Source organism: Castanea sativa, chromosome 7 (genome assembly GCF_040712315.1).
Source record: "Castanea sativa cultivar Marrone di Chiusa Pesio chromosome 7, ASM4071231v1".
NCBI lineage: Eukaryota > Viridiplantae > Streptophyta > Magnoliopsida > Fagales > Fagaceae > Castanea > Castanea sativa.
In genome coordinates, this window is record NC_134019.1 from 10,571,744 (window position 1) to 10,592,456 (window position 20,713).

The following is a 20,713-nucleotide window of genomic DNA, read 5'->3' on the forward strand; positions in this document are numbered from 1 at the left end:
CAATATTGCTTTAAATCCGTCTCACCCAATCTAATTTGTTTTTTCTTTTTTAAATACTAGTTAACAAATTGTTGGGCTTGAATAATTTTAGGGGTATAATTTGCAAATTTAGGAGTGTAATTTGCAAACAGCCTAAACTTTAGAGGTGTAATTTACAATTTACCCTAATTTTAAATAGAAAGAATACAAAGTCCAAAAGAACCCCCTCCCACACAAAAACACACACACACCCAAAAAAAAGAAAAAAAAAAAAGAAAGAAAGAAAGAGGAAGGGACCTGCAACCTAACCCGAGACCTGACTGACCTGCCCATTAAACTGAACTTTTGGGCCAGTTAAAAAGTACAAGTTTGAGTTTTATCAGGTTGAGGTGCAGGCCGAGCCTGAAAATGATTCGTTCTCAGCCCTAAACACAAATATAGCTAACACTTTTCCTTGAATCGTTACATAATATTTTGATACTTATAAACCATTCAAAATCCATTTTGTTTGTTGGATTGTTATGCTTGTGTTTTAAATACCATCTTTGTCTTCTTATGTTATAGCATTAGTATCTTTCTCTAATTCTAGTTCATACTGATTGTTAGGAATCCAAATGTGATGTAAAGAAGGTTAACATGTATTGCAATGTATGTTAGTACTTCTGATGTGTTGGTTTAGTTAGTTAGACAAGCTGATGCTGATGTCAGTTAGTTATACTGATGTCAGAGTTTCAATTAGTTAGTTAGTGCTCTTTAAAGAGGAAATGTTAAGAGTTGTGGAGGGATAATTGTATATTAGAGGACTAAGAATGAAGGATTTCCAGAAAATTAACCAAGCTTGTTCTTTCTATTCTTCACAAGTTCTCCCTATTGCTCAAGAGGTGGTTACCCTCGAAGTAACTCTCACTTCCTTTCTCATTTTCATTCTTCTTTTCATCCATTTCTGAATTGCTAAGAACTTAACACTGATCTTCATCTTATGGATCATGGATTAGTTATTGAATCGTTGTTGATGAGATTATGACTGCTCTTCTGTACACTAATGACAACAAATGTTCTAAATTTACAATTGGGTCTCCAGAAACGCCAAGATTGCCAAACCAGCAGCCCAAACATCTTCGTCCAAGACATGCTCTGCAGGGGAATGACTTACACCTCCACGACACTGGACAAACAACATTCCAACCTGTTCAAGTTTTTGTAGATTATTATCATATAACAGGAAATATCACCTCCTAAAAGTCGACGATGAAGCAAAACAGGACAAACCTTTGTTAAATGAGACATGGCCATTGCATCATGTCCTGCACCACTCATTAAGGTAGGTGTTTCATCTTGAATGTCACCGGCCATTTCCTGAGTGCAGAGTAAGCCACAGACTTCAGCTGAGAACTCAATTCAGAATCACAAACCATTGCATTCGCATCATGCTGAAATGTCCACAGCGAACCAGGTTATTGATTATGAGGGTTACAAAAGAAATGCATAATGAGATGAAGTCCCAGACCTTACGATTGATGATACATGAAACAGAATGCCTCTCACATATTTTATACATCTGATTAGATAATTCATAGATAACAGCTTCACGTCCCATGCCATCAATTGCTCGTAAATCCACAGTGAATGTCACCTTTTTCCAACAAGTCCATTGTGAATTCAGACATAATCAATAAACAACAAGGTATCCCAATTTGGGCTTTGTTATCGAGATCAGCATAGTCATAGATAAAGGTTCTTACCTGGCCTGGAATGTCATTACTTGCACTTGGCCATGTTGATATCTCTCCAACAGTACAGACTAGAGAACTGGAAAGTGATTCCAGTGATATATCATTGCAATGACCATCATAAGATAGAAAATCTTTAGGTTTTTTACAGATACTTTCCAACAGTACCATTAATTCAGCAGCAGCAGCCATAGGATCCTGACGCATAGACATAGGAACAATTCCGGCATGCCCCTGTGAACCTTTCACTGTAACCTGCAATTATATATGTGAAACAAAAACATCAACAAACAAAGATCATATCAATTTTGATATAAGATCAGCATCTGCATATTATCATTGATTTACATTTATCTTTACATGCTCCAGGTAGAAATGTGTTGAGTTGAAAATTCCATACAAAAATTAACTTTAGCCTATCCTAGGTGTTTTGTTAAAATTCCGAAAAGGAGACACTATGCTTCCTCTTCATTGCTTTCTTTATATCTCAATTTGTATAACAAACTAGAGTTTGTAGTTTCGTGTATTTTGGATAGACCTTACAAGACCATGTTCTGGTATAAAATCCTGAGCTGGTAAAGAAAGTTTCCATTTGGCACTCCAATTCTTACATGTGCTTGGCGAAACTCATACTCAAAATAATTAAGGCACAGTAAACCTCTCACCAAAATCAAATCTGTCTGTTGTAAAGAATTGGAACAATGGTACTGTACAACTGCAGGAAAGTTCTGAATAACAAGATTATAATGAGCCTACAAGTGATGAATAACTATTGGTATACTCCTTCATGTTGTTATATGGGCTGCACTCAAGAAAATTCACTAAGGTCTGTCCATTTAGAGTGAAAATAGGGAGGATGAAAAATAGAGAGAGGAAAGTAGGGTAAAAATGCTATTTTTCATTGTTCGTTTGGGGAAGGAAAATGGGAATGAGAGAAAACCCGAGAGAAGTTTTCTCTCCGGGCCCACATTTTTTTTCCTCCCAAATCGGGAGGAAAATCTAGGGAGTAAAGTGCTATAGTAGCACTTTTACAAAAATGCCCTCTTCCCACTTATTTTTTTTCAACGTTCTCCTCTCTCTCTCTCTCTCTCTTTTTTTTTTTTTTTAACATGACCTAATTTTGTTACCACCTTTTTACTGGTTACAAAATCCTTTGCCCAATTAAATTTATATGTATACTATTATAATTTTTACATTATAATAATATAACTTTATATATATAATGTGATAAATTTTATATTATGTAATGAGTATAAATAGATTTATTTCTTACATATTATATAATAAGGATATAATAGTCAATTTATATAAATTACATTTTCCATCCTTCCATTTTTCTCTCCAACCAAATAAAAGAGTTTTCGACCCTCCCACTTTTCGGCCTCTCCAACCGAACACACAAGAGAGAAAACTAAATATTTTCCATCCTTCTACTTTTCCACTTCTCTAACCAAACGGACTCTAAATATTGCCAAAAGGGTGGAGAAACAGAACCAAATATCACAAGAAGGTGATAGGGCAGAAAGAAAATCACTACAAGTTTATATACTAACCCAAAAAAAAGGCTTTGATTTGGCATGGAATAGGACTGATATGGGAGCTAGAATGATTATAGAATAAAATTCACTTAGCTCAGACTCATATGCAAGTCATCGACATGCACACTTAAATTTGTACGATCATACAACATTTTCTCCATTCCATATTATTGATCTTGTCTAGAAAATACAAATTTTTTATGAGAATATCATTTAATGTATTGTCTTCTAATAAAAAGGTATAAATTTCCAAAACTATGCTATATAATTTAAGCTCAAATAAAGCTAATGGAAAAAAGGGTATTGACTTTTTAATAAATGCAAGGGCAAGTTGTGTCTATTGACATATCAATGCAGACAATATTTTGAGACATCCCAAAATGAACTTGAAACCAATAAAATGGGATGACGGTAGTATATATGACAATCTTTCCGTGAGATTTAAAAATTTACAAACACTGAAACGAAAATAAGCATAACAAAGCCAAGGAACTTATAAAATAATGTTATACAAAGGAGAACATGCAAAAAAACCCAGATAGGAGAATTGCAAACATTTTAGATGGCAATATCATGCAAAATACAAGTAAACCTCTTTTATGTAAAAAATAAAAAATAAATAATGGAAGAATTTTATATACCTTTAGTCTTGTCTGGCCAGCTATGCCTTTAACCACACCAAGAGGAAAACCAAGCCATTCTAGTACAGGACCCTGTTCAATGTGAACCTGCAGCATCAAGCCAATACAAGAACTGAATGTGCACACCCAGAATACTAGAAGCTAAAATAACTTTATTTATTGCTGAATATGAGGAGTATATTCAGTACATCCTTGTTTACAAGATAACTAGTGTAGATTGTTATACCTCAATGTAACCCCAGACAGACCCTGGGTCATACTTGAGCTGTAACAAGTTTTCCTCTGTAATTTATAGGGATTTTTCCTTCAGAGCGTCTTGCACTGTCACGCCACTGAAAAAGGATTATGCATGAATAAACTGATAATAAACAGAATCATGAGTAGATATAAGCTCAAAGTTATTCAAGGAAACCTCTTGTCGGATATCTGCAAGGCTGTAAGTGGTAAAACACCAGCTAAAGCAGCACTGCCCAAGAAAGTAGAGTGAAACCTCACTTCCTCCTCATCACTAAATGCAATCAGCTGCAATAGTAGGAAATTCATTGACATCTATAATCAGAATTGCTACATAGCCACCACCTCCAACATATTACAAATCTAAATTTACAGCTAAATCAGATTGCAGTGCTGTAAAAACAATTCAGGACAAGATTTGAGTCTACATCAATTAAAGCTCTAGATGGAGAATAGAGTCAAAAATAAGAACTGATGTATTCAAGAAATCAGGTCTCACATATATGTTTCAGAGTCTCAAAATATATTTCCTTTTTATTTCATCCGTGTAATCTATTTGCTTCACCAATAGCAGGATTTTAAATCTCTGCCCACGTTGTAACATGCTTCTCTTGCACATGAACGAGACTATACCATAATTTAAGCCAATGGAACCCAAAAGATGGAATGCATATCCTAAATATTTTCCCTACAAGTTAAAAGGCAGATATAAAAAGGTTTTCCGAGATGTTACTGAAGAGACAAAGATTAATCTTCTTCCACTGAATTTCAATCAAGACAATCAAAGTACCATTAAAAGAGGAGAAGTACCTTTGGATGCTATCTAAAAGACACTGTAACATTAATCTTGCCTTAGATAGTATGCCTCTCCTTAATTCATTAGTTCAATAATTCAAAATATTTCCTTATACCCATATTATTATTGTAAACTATAAAATTTAAATTTTGCCAAAAGATACAATAGCTTAAGTTTTGCCAACAGATACAATAGCTCAAACATTTTTATTCACATGCCAACTCTTGTTTACCAAGAGAAGGTTGAAAGTGGGGTATCAACAGTGGTTCTAGTCACTGAAGGAGTCAAAAGCCATAGTTGTAACCCAAATAATGCTACAGCTGATCACACAGGGCAGGAGGAGGTTATTAATAGAAGTACACGGATCATAAACATATTCTTTGATGATGCCTAAAAGATCAACAGTAAGCTGCTAGTACTCTCCCGATTTGAAGCAATACCTGCGAAGGAAAAAAGTAGGTGATCGACAGAGAGCACCGGTGTGGTGCCGGCCAAAGACCCTCCGACGATCAAGTTAGAATCTTTTAAACAACCCTAGAGTGCCAGAGTTGAGGTAATTGTGCGTACCTTTGGGTCATGAGGGTCTTGGGGTATATATAGTGGTGTGTGGCCGAAATTTGCGCCCAGGTGAAGATGTACTTTCCTTTTTAAAAGAGTAATTCGCGGATCTTTGCCTATTGTATTGAGCCCTTTCCTTATAGGAATCACCTTAACTAAGTCGAACGCGTAGCGCAAGGACTTTCCTTATATTCACATAAGCAGAGGTCCAGATAGGCTAAAAATGAAAGTTGGATTATTCCTTCAGCCTTCACCTGCCAAGGTCGTCAGCCCACGCGTAACTCCTATACTGTCGTCAGCTTACGTACGCCAACGTGGTCCGTCAGCCAAGGACATCAGCCAGACCTTACAGTCAAGGTCGTCACCCCTGACTCGTCCACGTGATCCGTCACCCTAACGTTGCTGCGTAAGGGGCATGGCTATGAAGGCTAAAGAGGTGTTAATGACAGTAGTTGACGGACAGCGTATTGTCGTCAGCTTCTTGACGTGCATTCAATATGTAAGTGAACTTCCGTCACCTTCTTCATGTGTCGTCACCTTGTAATAACGTCACTATCAGCTGCCCCCCACTCCATTATCCCGTCAGCCATGGGCGACGGGTCATGGAGTTGGTGTCACTGGGGAAATGGTGTTTGCATGGTGGTTTGTGCCATGTTCATTAAATGGTGGGACACATGTCACAAGCAGATTGGCTCCGCGTCTGGACGAGTGTGTCGCTTCGTCTTTCGCGCCTCCTCTCTCCTATATATATCTCACTATTTACCTTTTTTCCACTTTTTTCGCCTTGTTCATCTTGAGAGAAAAAATTCGTCACTGCCAGTTTTACCATACCGTCGATCGTGCAACCGTCACCTTCTTGAGACCGTCCTCCTACACGTAAGTTTTCTTTACTTTACCTTTTTACCTTTTCTAGTGACGCCCTTTAGTGAAGTCGTCTGCCTAGGATCTTAGAAAAACCCGTCATTTGTAGGTCATTTGTAGGTAGTCAGATGTCTAGGGAGACGCCGAGTGATCCATCGTCAATCCGCGACGGAGCGGGTTACGACGAAGTTTTTCCATCAGGTCGTGAGCCCGCGGAGGGCCTATCCTGGTCGTCAGAAAGAGACTCGTCAACTCCTTCTGACGGTGAAGTAGAGAGTTCTAGAGGAAGTGAGGTGTATGGTGATGAAGAAGGGGTAGCCGACGAAGCCCAAGGGGTTCGTGGAAGGGAAAGTTACAGTGACGGGGGTGAGAGTGACCGTGACGAGGAAGCCTCAGTGAGCACCTCGGGATCCTCTGGTGATGACCGTCCCTTCATCTTACCCTCCGAGTGGTCCGTCAACAATTTTCTCCCGACGATGTCGGAGAATGTTTTCAAAACTTTGCGGTCCCGTTACCAAATACCCGACGACATTCCCATCCGTCTGCCTGAGGAGGGTGAGAGGTGCTACTCAGGACGAACCGCGGACGTCGGCATGTATGATGCCATGTTCGCGGCAGGGCTGAGATTGCCGCTGACGGCGTTACACCGTCAGCTGGCTAACTTTCTAGGGATTTCTGTCAGCCAGATTGCCCCCAATGCTTGGCGAACCTTCATTGGTGCCGAGGTCTTGTGGGGTAGTCTAAGTGGTGGGAACCGTCAGCTGACCTTGGACGAGTTCTTTTGGTGTTATCGTCCTCAGCACATTTCCTCGTCCAAAGGAGTGTACCATTTTGCAGTGAGGGATAAGGAGTTGAAGTTAGTGTCAGATATGCCCGACTCCAATAGGAAGTGGAAGGGCAGATACTTCTTTGTAGAAGGGACAAATTGGGTATGTCGTCAAGAGGAGTGGGAATCAATGCCCAATGGTTTTGATAACACATGGGCTTACGTTAGAGATTCAGGTTAATCCCGTCGACTCTTCTTGCCTCGTCTACTCTTTTGCTATCCTAACCCGTCACTTTTCATTGCAGCTAATAACCGTCCACGTATTACCGAGGAGCAGGAGGATTTCATTCATCGAGTGACGGCCATTCCATTGGACGAGAGGAAGTGTCGGGATCTAATCACGTTAGATACTCTTCACTTGTATTGTGGAGGTCCTGAACCGACGGAGGAAGCTTGCAAATTGAACGCTTATTCACGTCGTCGTAAGTGCCTTTTACCTTCTTGCCTTTATCCTGACGTTGCCTCTTTCTAACCCTTATACTTCGCAGAAATGGAGTCAGCTAAACAACGGATTCGAGCTGCTGCTGCGGCCAAGAAGAGACAGCAGGAGAAGGTTGGGGACGAGTCAACCCCACCGTCAGCCCACAGGCCCGTCGGGAAGGTCGCGGCCAAGAGGAAGCCTGACGGTAGAGAAGACCGTCAGGGGAAGAAAGCTGCCCCAACCCCTGGGGATAAGTCTTCACGAAGGCCGTCGCCTCCCAGGCCCGTTCACGGGGCAGGTAAGGGGCCTATGACCTCGTCAGGCCCTGTCTCCCAGGGGTCTGCTCGTCGCCTTCTGACCCACAAAGATTACGCTGTAGAGGTGACGGAGTCCATTTTGAAGGATGAGGAAATGGACCTTTGTGCCGAGCAGACCGTTGACGAGATAAAGGCGTCAGGCCTTTTTGACCTTACCAGGGTGAGTCTCGCTTTCTATTTTGATGCCCGTCCAACTTTTTATGCCCTGACGTTGTCCTGCCCCCTTTTTTTTCTTTCAGGCTATGGTTCGCATGAAGGCACTGTCAAGCAGGTGCTCTGCCAAGGAAGGGGTGATCACCCGTCTGAACGAGCGCGTCAAGTACCTAGCTGACGGTCAGGCGCAGTTCAAGGAGGCGAACAAAATCTTGGGCACGGAGCTGAGGGACTATAAGGAAAAGCTGACGGAGGAGACCCGCAGACGGGAGATGGAAACGGAGGCCAAGGTGACGGCGGAGAAGGAGTTGAGATCCATCCTAGTCCAGGTGGAGACGGCTAGGAACGACGCTGTGACGGAGTTCAAAGATTCGTCGGCCTTTATAGACGCTTGCGCTGCCTACTACGGTGATGGGTTTGAGGACTGCCTGAAGCAAGTAAAATCCGTCTATCCGGACTTGGATCTGTCAAGGATTTCAATGGATGAGTCCATCCCGTCAACCCCTGCAGGCGACGTCGTCCATGGAGATGCTGACGACAATAATCAGAGAGACGACAGCGTCGTCCTTGCCCAGCCAGCTGCGGATCACTCCGTCACCCTGACTCCAAATCCTCACAATGGCGACCCAAATGCCGTCAGCCCTTCTCTCTCTTGTGCCCAGCCTTTCAATGTTGAAGATGATGGACAACACTGACGCCCTCTCATGAGATAGAAGCTTTTTTTTTTTTTTTAAATATATTTTTTGAAGAACTGTAGACGAAATTGTAGTACTTGGCGCCCATTTTTCTGGGCTTTTGTAAAGACATTGCCTATTTTAATTTTAATGCCATTTTATGCTTCAAGCATGTGTGTTTTTTTTTTATGAAGTCAAAATTGTCCGTGATGAACTCGTCAGCTTAAGGGTGACGGTATTTTTATTCAATCCAATTTTTTGAATTGATGACGGCGTCAGCTTCTTTTTCATAAAAACAGGGTCGTTTTTATCATTCCGTCACTTACATGGGGAGTTTCCTAACGGCGTCAGCTAACTTTGAACATAACACCGTTATTATGAACATGATACCGTCACCTTGTTTCATCATGGCAAGGTGACGAGCTCAAGAGGGAACACATCAGCATTTTATTGCCCTTGTACATCTTATGCGCTTGGTGGCAAGGCCTTATAGCAATGAGGTCGTCCACCTTGTTGTCTTTAGATTGGGATCGTCCACTTTGTGGATTTTAGGTGTAAGATTGTCCACTTTGTGGACTTATTTACGACGCCGTCCACTTTGTGGACTTAGATGTAGATCGTCCACCTTGTGGACTTAGAGGCAGACCGTCCACTTTGTGGACTTATAAGCAGGTCGTCCACTTTGTGGACTTGGATGTAGGTCGTCTACTTTGTGGACTTATAAGCATGTCGTCCACTTTGTGGACTTATAAGTATGTCGTCCACTTTGTGGACTTAGATGTAGGCCGTCCACTTTGTGGACTTAGACGTAGGCCGTCCACTTTGTGGACTTAAACGTAGGTCGTCCACTTTGTGGACTTATAAGCATGTCGTCCACTTTGTGGACTTATAAGTATGTCGTCCACTTTGTGGACTTAGATGTAGGCCGTCCACTTTGTGGACTTAGACGTAGGCCGTCCACTTTGTGGACTTAGACGTAGGTCCTCCACTTTGTGGACTTATAAGCATGTCGTCCACTTTGTGGATTTAGATGTAGGCCGTCCACTTTGTGGACTTAGACGTAGGTCGTCCACTTTGTGGATTTAGATGTAGAGGACCTGTTGTTTTCTTCAAAAAATTCACTTAGTCGTTTCTGAATGAACCTCCTCTTATTATGATGAATGCATAAGTAAAATTTTGTTCAAAAATAGGAAAGATAAGTTTTCAGCCCTTTGGGCTTAAAATATACTGTAGACAAGAATAAGCTAAGACAAATAATTAAGGATCGTAAACAGGTTAGGAGGAGCAACGTTCTGCTTGCTATCCTCTACTGGTAGTACTTTCTGAGGTGCTCGGCGTTCCATGGGTGTCGCAGTTTCTGCCCGTCAAGAGTCTCTAGGTGATAGGTGCCCTTTCTTCGCCATGATACGATCTTGTAGGGTCCCTCCCAGTTCGGGCCAAGCTTTCCTTGTGTGGGATCTCTGGCTGCGCCCATTACTTTCCTTAAAACAAGATCTCCGACTTTGAAGTCTCGGTGCTTGACTCGGGAGTTGTAGTGCTTGCTTACGAGGTCCTGGTATCGTGCGAGTCTCTGCTCAGCCACCGCCCTTACTTCGTCAATTAGATCCAGTTGTAAACGAAGCTCTTGATCATTTCTTCCCTCGTCGTGATTGGCCACCCTATAACTTGTGAGTCCTATCTCGGCTGGAATGACCGCTTCATTTCCATATGTCAGCTGGAAAGGGGTTTCTCCTGTAGGGGCTCGCACTGTCGTTCTGTATGCCCACAACACGCTGGGTAGCATCTCAGGCCATATGCCCTTTGCCCCCTCGAGCCGAGTCTTGATGATTCGAAGCAAGGATCGGTTGGTGACTTCTACTTGTCCATTTGCTTGAGGATGGGCTGGGGAAGAATAATGGTTCTTGATTCCTAACTCTGAACAGAAGGCTCGGAAGGAGTCGTTGTCAAATTGTTTACCGTTGTCCGAGATTAAGACTCTTGGAATCCCATACCTGCAAACAATGTTTCTCCATACAAAACCCCTTATGTTCTTTTCAGTAATTGTGGCTAGGGCTTCAGCTTCAACCCATTTGGTGAAGTAATCGATGCCGACGACGAGGAACTTCAGCTGCCTTGCTGCCATCGGGAATGGTCCCATGATGTCCAACCCCCATTGGGCGAATGGCCATGGGGCAGTTATGGGGGTCAATTCTTCCGCCGGTTGCCGAATGATGTTGCTGAACCTTTGACACTTGTCGCAAGCTCTCACATAAACACAGGCGTCATTTTGCATTGTTGGCCAATAGTACCCGGCCCGGATCAGCTTTTGTACCAACGACCGTGATCCAGAGTGGTTGCCGCATATCCCCTCGTGTACTTCTCTCATCACATAGTCTGCTTCTTCGGGGCCTACGCACCTTAGATATGGTCGAGAAAAGCCCCTTTTGTAGAGAACGTCCTTTATCAAGACAAACCGTGCAGACCGGACCTTCAACTTCCTGGCGGCCTCCTTTTCATCAGGCAACGTGCCATCTTTTAGGTAGGAGATCAAGGGCGTGGTCCAAGTGTTTTCGGAACCAATTTCCTGTATGCAGACAACGTCAATTAATGGTGAGGACTGAATGAAAGAAAGTACCTTGTCGATGGGGGTCATAGTTTCCGCAGATGCGGCTTTGGAAAGTCGGTCGGCATGTTCGTTTTCTCCTCTTGGAATTTGGATTATTTTGGCTTGCAGTCCGTCCACCCTCTTTTTTGCTTGCTCCCAGTACCTCTTCATTCTTTCACCCTTGCACTCGTACTCGCCATTTACCTGGCTTGTGACGACTTGGGAGTCGCAATAAACAACCACATTCGTGGCCCCTACAACTTGAGCAAGGTCTAGACCTGCTATCAGGGCTTCATACTCAGCTTCATTGTTAGTTGTAGGAAAGTCGAGGCGAATCATGCATTTTAGCTCGTCGCCTTCCGGAGAGTTAAGCACGACCCCTACCCCGCCAGCCTTCTTGTTGGATGATCCGTCAGTGAAAATGCCCCATTGGGGAGTCTTTTCCTCTTCGCCTTCCGCGTTGGTGAACTCAGCAATGAAGTCAGCCACCGCTTGTCCCTTGATGGCGACGCGGGGGCGATATTGTATATCAAATTCACTTAGCTCTACGGACCACAGCGCCATCCGTCCGGCAGCCGCGGGGCTGCCCATTGCCCGCCGCAAAGGCTTGTCAGTTAGGACGACTACTGTATGGGCTTGAAAATATGGCTTGAGCTTACGGGCCGCTGTAACCAAAGCAAAGGCAAGTTTCTCCATAGGGGGATATCTCTCTTCTGCGCCGTGCAATGCCTTGCTCGCATAGTACACGGGTCGCTGGACCTTATCGTCTTCTCTAATTAGGGCCGCACTGACGGCTGCTGGGGAAACGGCCAGATAGAGGAACAGTTCTTCTCCTGGTTGCGAGGGGCTTAGCAATGGTGGGGAAGAGAGGTAGGCCTTTAAATCTTCGAATGCTTGTTGACACTCGGCAGTCCATTCAAAGGACTTTTTCAATGTTCGGAAAAAGGGTAGACATCTGTCTGTAGCCTTCGACACAAACCTGCTGAGCGCGGCGATCCTACCATTGAGGCTTTGTACTTCCTTGATATTTTTAGGAGGGGCCATCCCCATAATGGCCTGAATCTTGTCCGGGTTGGCCTCGATCCCTCTTTGGGATACCATGTATCCCAAGAACTTTCCTGCCGTCACCCCAAAGGCACACTTGCTTGGGTTGAGCTTCATGTTGTAGGAGCGAAGAGTATCGAATGTTTCCTTGAGATCCTCCAGATGAGCTTCTTCTTCTTGGCTTTTGACTAGCATGTCGTCGACATACACCTGGACGTTCCTTCCAATCTGTCGTGCAAACATCTTGTTCATGAGCCTCTGATAGGTAGCGCCAGCGTTTTTCAGGCCGAAGGGCATGACCTTGTAGCAAAAAAGGCCTTGGCTTGTTACGAACGAAGTCTTCTCTTGATCAGCCTCATCCATTCGGATCTGGTTATACCCGGAGAACGCATCCATGGAGCTTAGCAACTGATGCTTGGCCGTAGAATCCACCAGGACGTCGACCCGCGGGAGGGGGTAGCTATCTTTGGGGCATGCTTTGTTCAAGTCTGTGAAGTCAACGCACATCCTCCATTTCCCGTTGTTCTTTTCGACCATTACGACGTTCGCCAACCAATCGGGGTAATACACTTCCCTGATAAATTCGGCTTCTTGCAGTTTGCGGACTTCTTCCGCTATTGCTTGGTCTCTTTCTTGGGCAAAGGTTCTTTTCTTCTGTCGGACGGGCGGAAAAGATGGCGATACGTTCAACCTGTGCACCATGACCGACGGGTCGATTCCCGGCATGTCTTCGTGGCTCCATGCAAACACATCTTTGTTTTCTTTCAAGAAGGTTGCGAGCTTCTGGCGTACCGCCGGGTCGGCCAGGGTTCCGACCTTTGTTGTTCGCTCCGGGTAGGCTTCGTCGAGATGTACGTCTTCGAGCCTCTCGACGGGCTCTGTCGCCACCCGACGTTCTTCTATGTTCATGGCTTGAATGTGATTGTCCATCTCCATCATGGCCACGTAACATTCCCGTGCGGATTCCTGATCTCCTCTCAATTCTCCAATTCCATGATCAGTAGGGAATTTTATCATCAAATGGTATGTCGAGGTTACGGCTTTCCATGAGTTAAGGGTTGGACGTCCTATGATGGCATTGTAGGCCGACGAGCAATCGACTACCAGGAATGTTATGTTCCGGGTGACCTGCTGTGGGTAGTCTCCAACGGTTACCGCTAAAGTGACAGTGCCAAGTGGATGTACTCTCGCCCCTCCAAAGCCAATGAGTGGGGCATTAACCGGAATTAGTCGCTCCCTTTCAATTCGCATCTGTTGAAAAGCAGGATAGTAAAGGATGTCTGCTGAACTACCGTTGTCTACGAGAACTCGGTGTATGTTGTAGTCTCCTGCCCGTATGGTGACGACCAAAGCGTCGTCGTGGGGATGGTGAAGGCGCTGGGCGTCTGCTTCCGAGAATTCAATGGGGGGATTTCCAATCTGTGACCTTCCAAGCGCAGGACTTGCCGACTGGACATTCTGGATCGTTCTGATGTATGCCTTTCGGGCTTTCTTGGAAGATCTGGCCCTCGCGGTGCCTCCTACAATCATCCTTATGTCTCTTATTGGTTGCCTGGGGCGATCATTATCTTGCCGAGGGGCTTGATTTTGCGGCGGGTTCGCCCTCTCTTTGGTGACGAACCTTTGTAACCTCCCTCGCCTAATGAGGGCTTCTATTTGCTGTTTCAGGTCGTAGCAATCGGCGGTGTCATGGCCGTGGTCTTGATGAAATCGGCAGTATTTATCCCTTGGTCTCCTGTTGGGATCTCCCTTCAGTTTTCCAGGGAAGGCCAAGTTTTCCTCGTCTTTAATCTGCATCAATACCTGGTCGATGGGCGTATTCAGGGGAGTGAAGTTCGTGTACCTTCCTGTAGGCGGCTTAGGTCGTCGATCATCTCGTCCCTCTCTGGTTCTCCCCCTCTTTTGTCCATTATCGGGTTTCGTATCTTCCTGTCTCTCCCTTTTTCTGGGTTTGTAGTCGTCCCTGGCCAGCAAGGCATCCTCCGCGTTCATATACTTCGTCGCCCTGTAGTATACGTCGGACATAGTCTTTGGGTCGTTCTTGCATAGAGAGAACAAGAACTTACCCTCTTGTAACCCGTTCATGAACGCCGCCACAAGTGTCTTGTCGTCTGCCTCGTCTATCGAGAGGGATTCCTTGTTAAAGCGGGCTATGTAAGACCTTAATGTCTCACCTTCTCGTTGTTTAATTCCCAGTATACATGCAATAGACCTCTTGCGTCGGTGACTTCCAATGAAGTGCGATACAACCGTGCACCTAATTCCTTAAAAGTGCCGATGGAATTAGGCGTCAACCTCGTCGTACCAATCCCTCGCGGGCCCTTTCAAGGTGGTGAGGAAAGCCCCGCACATGATTTCGTCCGGTACACCCCGAAGATGCATTAGTGTTCGAAAGACTCCGGGTGGTCCGGCGGGTCCTTGGATCCGTCATAGTTTTCCACATGGGGCATTTTAAACTTTGAAGGGACGGGGTATGAGTTCACCAACGCCGTGAATGGTGAATCCGTTCTATGGACTAGGTCGTCCGGATTGCCGGATACCCGTCCCTTAAGTGCGTTCATCATTGCATCCATGCGCTCCCTCATCTCCTGCATCTCGGCTGTGATATGAGGTGGCAGGGAGTCCGAGGCGGATGGCGGGTTTGTCTCCGGCCGCTCTAGCCTTGTCGGTGCAGTACTACCTTCAGGCCTGACGGCATTCCTCCCCTCCGGGCTCGCTACTTCCTTGTCCTCCCCCGGCGCACTTTGGTGCGCTGTCATCTGCCGTAGTTGCTCTTCTAAGTCGTGGTTCTGTTTAGTAAGGCGCTCGACAGCGGCAGCCAGCGTCTGAACTTGCCTTTCTAGCGCTGTGGCATGCGGTTCGTCGCCTTGGTTGTTGACTGTTGCCATCGATCGAGTGAGTACCATACAACTTTTTGTCTCAGGAATAGAGCAAGGCTAAATGCTTGTCGATTCCCACAGACGGCGCCAACTGATGATGCCTAAAAGATCAACAGTAAGCTGCTAGTACTCTTCCGATTTGAAGCAATACCTGCGAAGGAAAAAAGTAGGTGATCGACAGAGAGCACCGGTGTGGTGCCGGCCAAAGACCCTCCGACGATCAAGTTAGAATCTTTTAAACAACCCTAGAGTGCCAGAGTTGAGGTAATTGTGCGTACCTTTGGGTCATGAGGGTCTTGGGGTATATATTGTGGTGTGTGGCCGAAATTTGCGCCCAGGTGAAGATGTACTTTCCTTTTTAAAAGAGTAATTCGCGGATCTTTGCCTATTGTATTGAGCCCTTTCCTTATAGGAATCACCTTAGCTAAGTCGAACGCGTAGCGCAAGGACTTTCCTTATATTCACATAAGCAGAGGTCCAGATAGGCTAAAAATGAAAGTTGGATTATTCCTTCAGCCTTCACCTGCCAAGGTCGTCAGCCCACGCGTAACTCCTATACTGTCGTCAGCTTACGTACGCCAACGTGGTCCGTCAGCCAAGGACATCAGCCAGACCTTACAGTCAAGGTCGTCACCCCTGACTCGTCCACGTGATCCGTCACCCTAACGTTGCTGCGTAAGGGGCATGGCTATGAAGGCTAAAGAGGTGTTAATGACAGTAGTTGACGGACAGCGTATTATCGTCAGCTTCTTGACGTGCATTCAATATGTAAGTGAACTTCCGTCACCTTCTTCATGTGTCGTCACCTTGTAATAACGTCACTATCATTCTTAGAAAAAAAAAAAAAAAAACGCACCGGTGCCACTTTTTTGTCTTTTCATCATCCATGTTTGAATCAGCCATTTTTTGTCTAGAAGAATCTTGTGTACCAACTTCTGAAACGTCAAGCATAACTGCAAACATGCCCATAAAATGGAACCCAACAAGTAAAAAAATGTATATTTTTAAATGAAACCCAGAAAAGATTTAGATAAAATTTCATATTTTGACATAAAAACAACTAAAATGAAAACAAATTAACCAAATTCCAGTTTCAAAGAATATATATATATATATATATATATATATATATATATAGAGTTTTGCTTATATAATACTTACGCTTTCTTCTTCGCTCTTATCTTCCCATTTGAAATCCTTTTGTTCTTTCTGCAATTTGAGCATCAATCACACATTCAGAAAGACAGGCTGTTTCTAGGCGAAGAAAAAGAAATTGGAGAAAAAGATAACGCAAAGTTCTGTTTTTTTTTTTTTTTTTTTTTTTTTTAAATTTTTTTTTTTAATTTTGTGTGTGAAAAAAGAAATTATAGAGTTTTTTAATTTTGGTTTTGCTTGTGCTTTGAAAATCTTGCGTTTGGAATTACAAAAATTATAAAATAAGTTTAAAAAAAAAAAATCACATAAGAGTAAAGAACATACCAAGGAAGCGAATGCAGTAGTTCAGCTTATGTAAAGATTTGGGACGTGAGAAATCTTATCCCAATCCTCTCCTTTTTCCTTCTCGCATCTTTGCTTTAATTGGGGACAGCCCGTGATTTCCAGCCTCTGTAAAGAGGTGATGTGACTCATCCCTTCGGGAAGTGACGTCAAATCGGGACACTCCCAAATCTCTAAACTATCAAGAGAAGTTAGGTTTTTAAACAACTCCTCTGGCAGAGACTCCAACTCCTCTATGAAGCTCAAATGCAAAAACTTTAATTTGGAGAGAGGAGGGGAGAAGGAGGAGGAAGAGGAAGTGGAAGAGGAAGAGGAAGAGGACGGAAATGAAGAAGCCCTTCCTCCTGTATTATTCATCTCTATTGTCTCTTCCAATGCCTTCCAACTGCTATTCCTCAACCAAATCCCTTCTTCAAGATTTGGAAATAGCGGCATGCAAGTCATCTTAGGGCAATTCTCCAACCATAAATAAGAAAGACACGGAAATGATGGTATGAGCTGGTGATAGTGATTTGTTGATGATGATGATGATATTGTTGATGTCGTTGTTGCCTCATTCCCCTTATCCACACTCCTCCACCATCCTTTTAGATTTCGGCATTCATTAAGCCAAAGTACCTTAAGGGATGGGAAAAATGTTGATGGTGATGCCAGTGAAGCAGATATCTCATCATTCATATCCCCCTCTGTCATGTACTCCAAACTATTCATTCTCAGAATACATAGTTCTCGGAGAGTTGGGAGTTGATACAACGGTGGCAAATATTGGCACTTCTTACAATCGTATATACCTAATTCAACGAGATTCGTTAAGAATGAAAGCCAACTTGAAACTCTCACACCCATGTACCCGCCCACTCCCAAAGATTTTAAACTTTCATGTGGTTGGAGGCTATCCATGGTATTTTCATCATCATTGGCATCTACAACATCATCACCCTCTGGATTCCACTTTAATATCAACACACTGAGACGTTGCTTCTCCTTCAAATTTGCAGCCTTGAATTCTGAGGTGACATCTTTCACCCATGCCAAATTTTTAATCTCTAATTTTCCTCTCAAGTCATTTAGCTTGTTTAATTCCGCTAGCCCACCACAATGCTTGGAAGAACCTACAGGACCCTTACTCACAACAAATAAGGATAATGTTTGAAGAGAAGTCAATTGCCCTAATCCACATGGCATATGAGTCAAATTCTCACAATCTTCTAGGTCAAGGTGCTTGAGGCTGATCATTTTTTGAATATCTACAGGTAACTCCCTAAGCTTTCTACACCAACAAAGTTTTAATGTTTGCAAATTCACCAATTTTGTAATAGAACTAGGGAGAACCTCAATATCATTAGAGGAAACATCAAGGTGCTTGAGGCTGACCATTTTTTGAATATCTACCGGTAACTCTCTAAGCTTTTTACACCAAGAGAGTTTTAATGTTTGCAAATTCACCAATTTAGTAATACAACTAGGGAGAACCTCAATATCATTAGAGGAAAGATCAAGGTACTTTAGATGCCTCAAAGTACCTATGGAATTTGGCAACATCTTCATATTTAAACCATGTAGGTCTAATGCACGCAAGTATCTAAAACTAGAAATAAGTTTTTTGAGACTTGATTCTTCAATTGCCCCCTGATCATAGTTCCATTTATTGTATGCTAATAAAAATGTTCGTATCTTGTTTGCTTTAACCAACTTGCTTAAATTCTCCTTAAAGAATGAAATATTGTAAAATGGAAATGAGAGATGACGAACTTTTTCATTGACATTGTTTGCATTAATATCTACCAGGGTACACTCACTCTTTGAGATTAATTGTGCTAGATCATGAATTAAATCATGCATCTTAAACCACCTAGTCATGCCTTTATCTACTTCTACTTGGAAAAAGGATCTCCAAAGTAGCTCCTTGAAGTAATCATCGGCAACATCTTCTAATTGTAGGTTTTCTTGTGGTAATTGAATAAATCCTTGTGCTATCCATAGTTGTATCAATGTCAACTTATCAATCAAATAATCTTTGGGAAACAATGAACAATATGCAAAACAACACTTCAAATGTGATGGAAGATGATCATAACTCAATTTTAGAACCAGTAAAACACCATTCTTTGATTGAGTTACATTTGTAAGTTCATTATTTTTTATTAATGACCATTCTTCTTTTGTGTCTTTGAAGTATAAGACTCTCCCAATAGTCTTTATAACAAGAGGCACTCCTTTGCAATTTTCTACAATTTCCATTCCAATTTCTTCAAGGATAGGATTGACGGTCTCTTGATCTTTTTTAAATGCCATTTTCTTCAATAATAACCAAGATTGACTCTTTGATAGGCCTTCTAAAAAATATGGTGAGATCGTGCTAATAATATCTGCAACTAGTTTGGTCCTAGTAGTTACCACCACTTTACTTCCCTTCGCACCACCAATCAAAAAGTTTTTCAATCCACACCAACTTTCCTTATCTTCAATCCAAACATCATCCAATACAAGTAAGTACTTCTTTTGGTTGAGAATTCTACGAAGTTTATTTTGCAATTGTTCCATTTCAAGGTTTTCAGGTTTTTTATCATCAGTTGCTGATGCAATTATCTTTTCAACAATTATTTTTAAGTCAAACACATCAGAGACACATACCCACATCTTTAACTCAAAATATGTTTTGACATTCTCATCATTATATACGTATTGGGTGAGTGTGGTCTTCCCTAGCCCACCAATTCCCACTATAGATATGAATGAAACATTGTCTTCCACTTCAAAGTCCAATAGTAGACTTATGATGGCCTTCTTATCCTCTTCTCTCCCGATGACCTCTTCTTCAAGTACAAATGAGTGAGTTTGGTCCCTCCCCCTAATCACAACCGGTATTTCTAAAGGGTTAGGTACTGACTTTAACTGGATATTGGTCCTATCCTTTGCTATATCATTAAGCCTCTCCGTCATGGCTTTTATTTTGGAGGCCATCTTAAGACTAAAAACCATTTGGTTTGAACTTGAAAAGAAAACACGTACCTTATTTGCCATTTTATCACCCCCCATAGCCTTTTGTTGCAACACATGAGTGGAGAACTCGCTCAACAAGTCATCCGCATCAAAAGCTGCATCTCTGAGCTTCATGAGCCAGTCCTTGTCTTGGTTGTTCTGGACCTGCTGCTCTGCATCTTTAAGTACAGCTTGAATAGCGAGAACAGTGTTGTTCATTTTTTTGAGCCCATCTTTGACACCCCAGATCGATCCAATCTGTTTTAGAGTGGAGGAGCCCAAGCTTTCAATGATCTTCTGTACAACACCATACAGGATTGCATCGGCCATTTGTTCTTGTTGGATGAAAGAAAACATAGCAAGCTTAGTTGATAGAGAGTAGTTTGAAAAATTGGAGGAGGAAGATTAAAGTGGCTGTGAAGGAAGACTTGGCTAGTTATGTAAAGTCAAGAGTCCACTTAGAAATAAACAGATAAATGTGAACAACGGCTCCACTGCTCAATAATTACTACTTTAACAACAGCCCCATGAATTTTTTTTCCAAATAACCTTAGTATGCTAACAATTTCGTTAGTTGCCCGATTTAATAAGAATGTGGAAAACTAGCATCTCGAGTTTCTAAAACTCGAGATCCTTATAAAACTCGAGTTTTTGATACTTGATTTTAGAGGTTTTCATAAGATGACGTGGACTAAGTTTTTCCACGTGGATATCGAGTGGGTGAGTGAGCTGAGTGTGTGTGCGTGAGTGACTTGATATATGTGTGCGTATTTACATTTTCTCCAGCAAAACTCGAGTGTCTAAGATTCGAGATCTAAGTAATTTTTAATTAAATTTCGAGACTTATAGACTCTAGATCTATGTGTCAAAAATGGTTTCCTCGAAGAAAATTGAGTGTCTAAGACTCGATTTTTTGTTTCAAAGAACTCGAGTCTTTAAAACTCGAGATCTATGTGACGTTTTCTATCCACCTCATCAATTACAAAATGGGCCCAAAGC

General features: G+C 42.8%; 2 protein-coding genes across 8 annotated transcripts; both read right to left on the minus strand.

Moving 5' to 3' along the window:
* Window positions 1-744: 744 nt before the first annotated feature.
* Window positions 745-20,075, minus strand: LOC142643457 (putative disease resistance protein RGA4). Of its 7 annotated transcripts, XM_075818096.1 has the most exons (11): window positions 16,715-20,075; window positions 16,397-16,444; window positions 16,092-16,188; window positions 4,301-4,410; window positions 4,115-4,220; window positions 3,889-3,975; window positions 1,878-1,964; window positions 1,722-1,788; window positions 1,487-1,612; window positions 1,249-1,409; window positions 745-1,165 (listed from the first exon to the last, which is right to left on the minus strand). In XM_075818096.1, the coding sequence occupies exon 1, from the start codon at window positions 20,069-20,071 to the stop codon at window positions 16,736-16,738; it is 3,336 nt and encodes a 1,111-aa protein (XP_075674211.1). In that variant the 5' UTR covers window positions 20,072-20,075; the 3' UTR covers window positions 745-1,165; window positions 1,249-1,409; window positions 1,487-1,612; window positions 1,722-1,788; window positions 1,878-1,964; window positions 3,889-3,975; window positions 4,115-4,220; window positions 4,301-4,410; window positions 16,092-16,188; window positions 16,397-16,444; window positions 16,715-16,735. The 7 variants fall into 7 exon arrangements, with proteins under 7 accessions (XP_075674211.1, XP_075674212.1, XP_075674210.1 ...); XM_075818097.1 differs by having other exon boundaries at window positions 1,722-1,964; window positions 4,115-4,209; XM_075818095.1 differs by having other exon boundaries at window positions 1,492-1,612; window positions 1,722-1,964.
* LOC142643946 (allantoate deiminase 1-like) lies at window positions 1,043-4,437 on the minus strand. Its single transcript, XM_075818649.1, has 8 exons — window positions 4,301-4,437; window positions 4,149-4,209; window positions 3,889-3,975; window positions 2,321-2,437; window positions 1,722-1,964; window positions 1,487-1,612; window positions 1,249-1,335; window positions 1,043-1,165 (listed from the first exon to the last, which is right to left on the minus strand). Exons 1-8 carry the CDS (start codon window positions 4,435-4,437, stop codon window positions 1,043-1,045), a joined length of 981 nt encoding a protein of 326 aa, XP_075674764.1.
* Window positions 20,076-20,713: the final 638 nt, after the last annotated feature.

Coding starts and splice junctions, on each gene's coding strand:
- LOC142643457 (XM_075818097.1), bottom strand. CDS start 20,071: ATGTTTTCTTTCATCCAACAAGAACAAATGGCCGATGCAATCCTGTAT.
- LOC142643946 (XM_075818649.1), bottom strand. CDS start 4,437: ATGTCAATGAATTTCCTACTATTGCAGCTGATTGCATTTAGTGATGAG. Junction 4,210..4,300: donor TTGCAGATATCCGACAAGAG/GTTTCCTTGAAT, acceptor GTGGCGTGACAG/TGCAAGACGCTCTGAAGGAA. Junction 1,336..1,486: donor CATGTATCATCAATCGTAAG/GTCTGGGACTTC, acceptor CTCTGCACTCAG/GAAATGGCCGGTGACATTCA.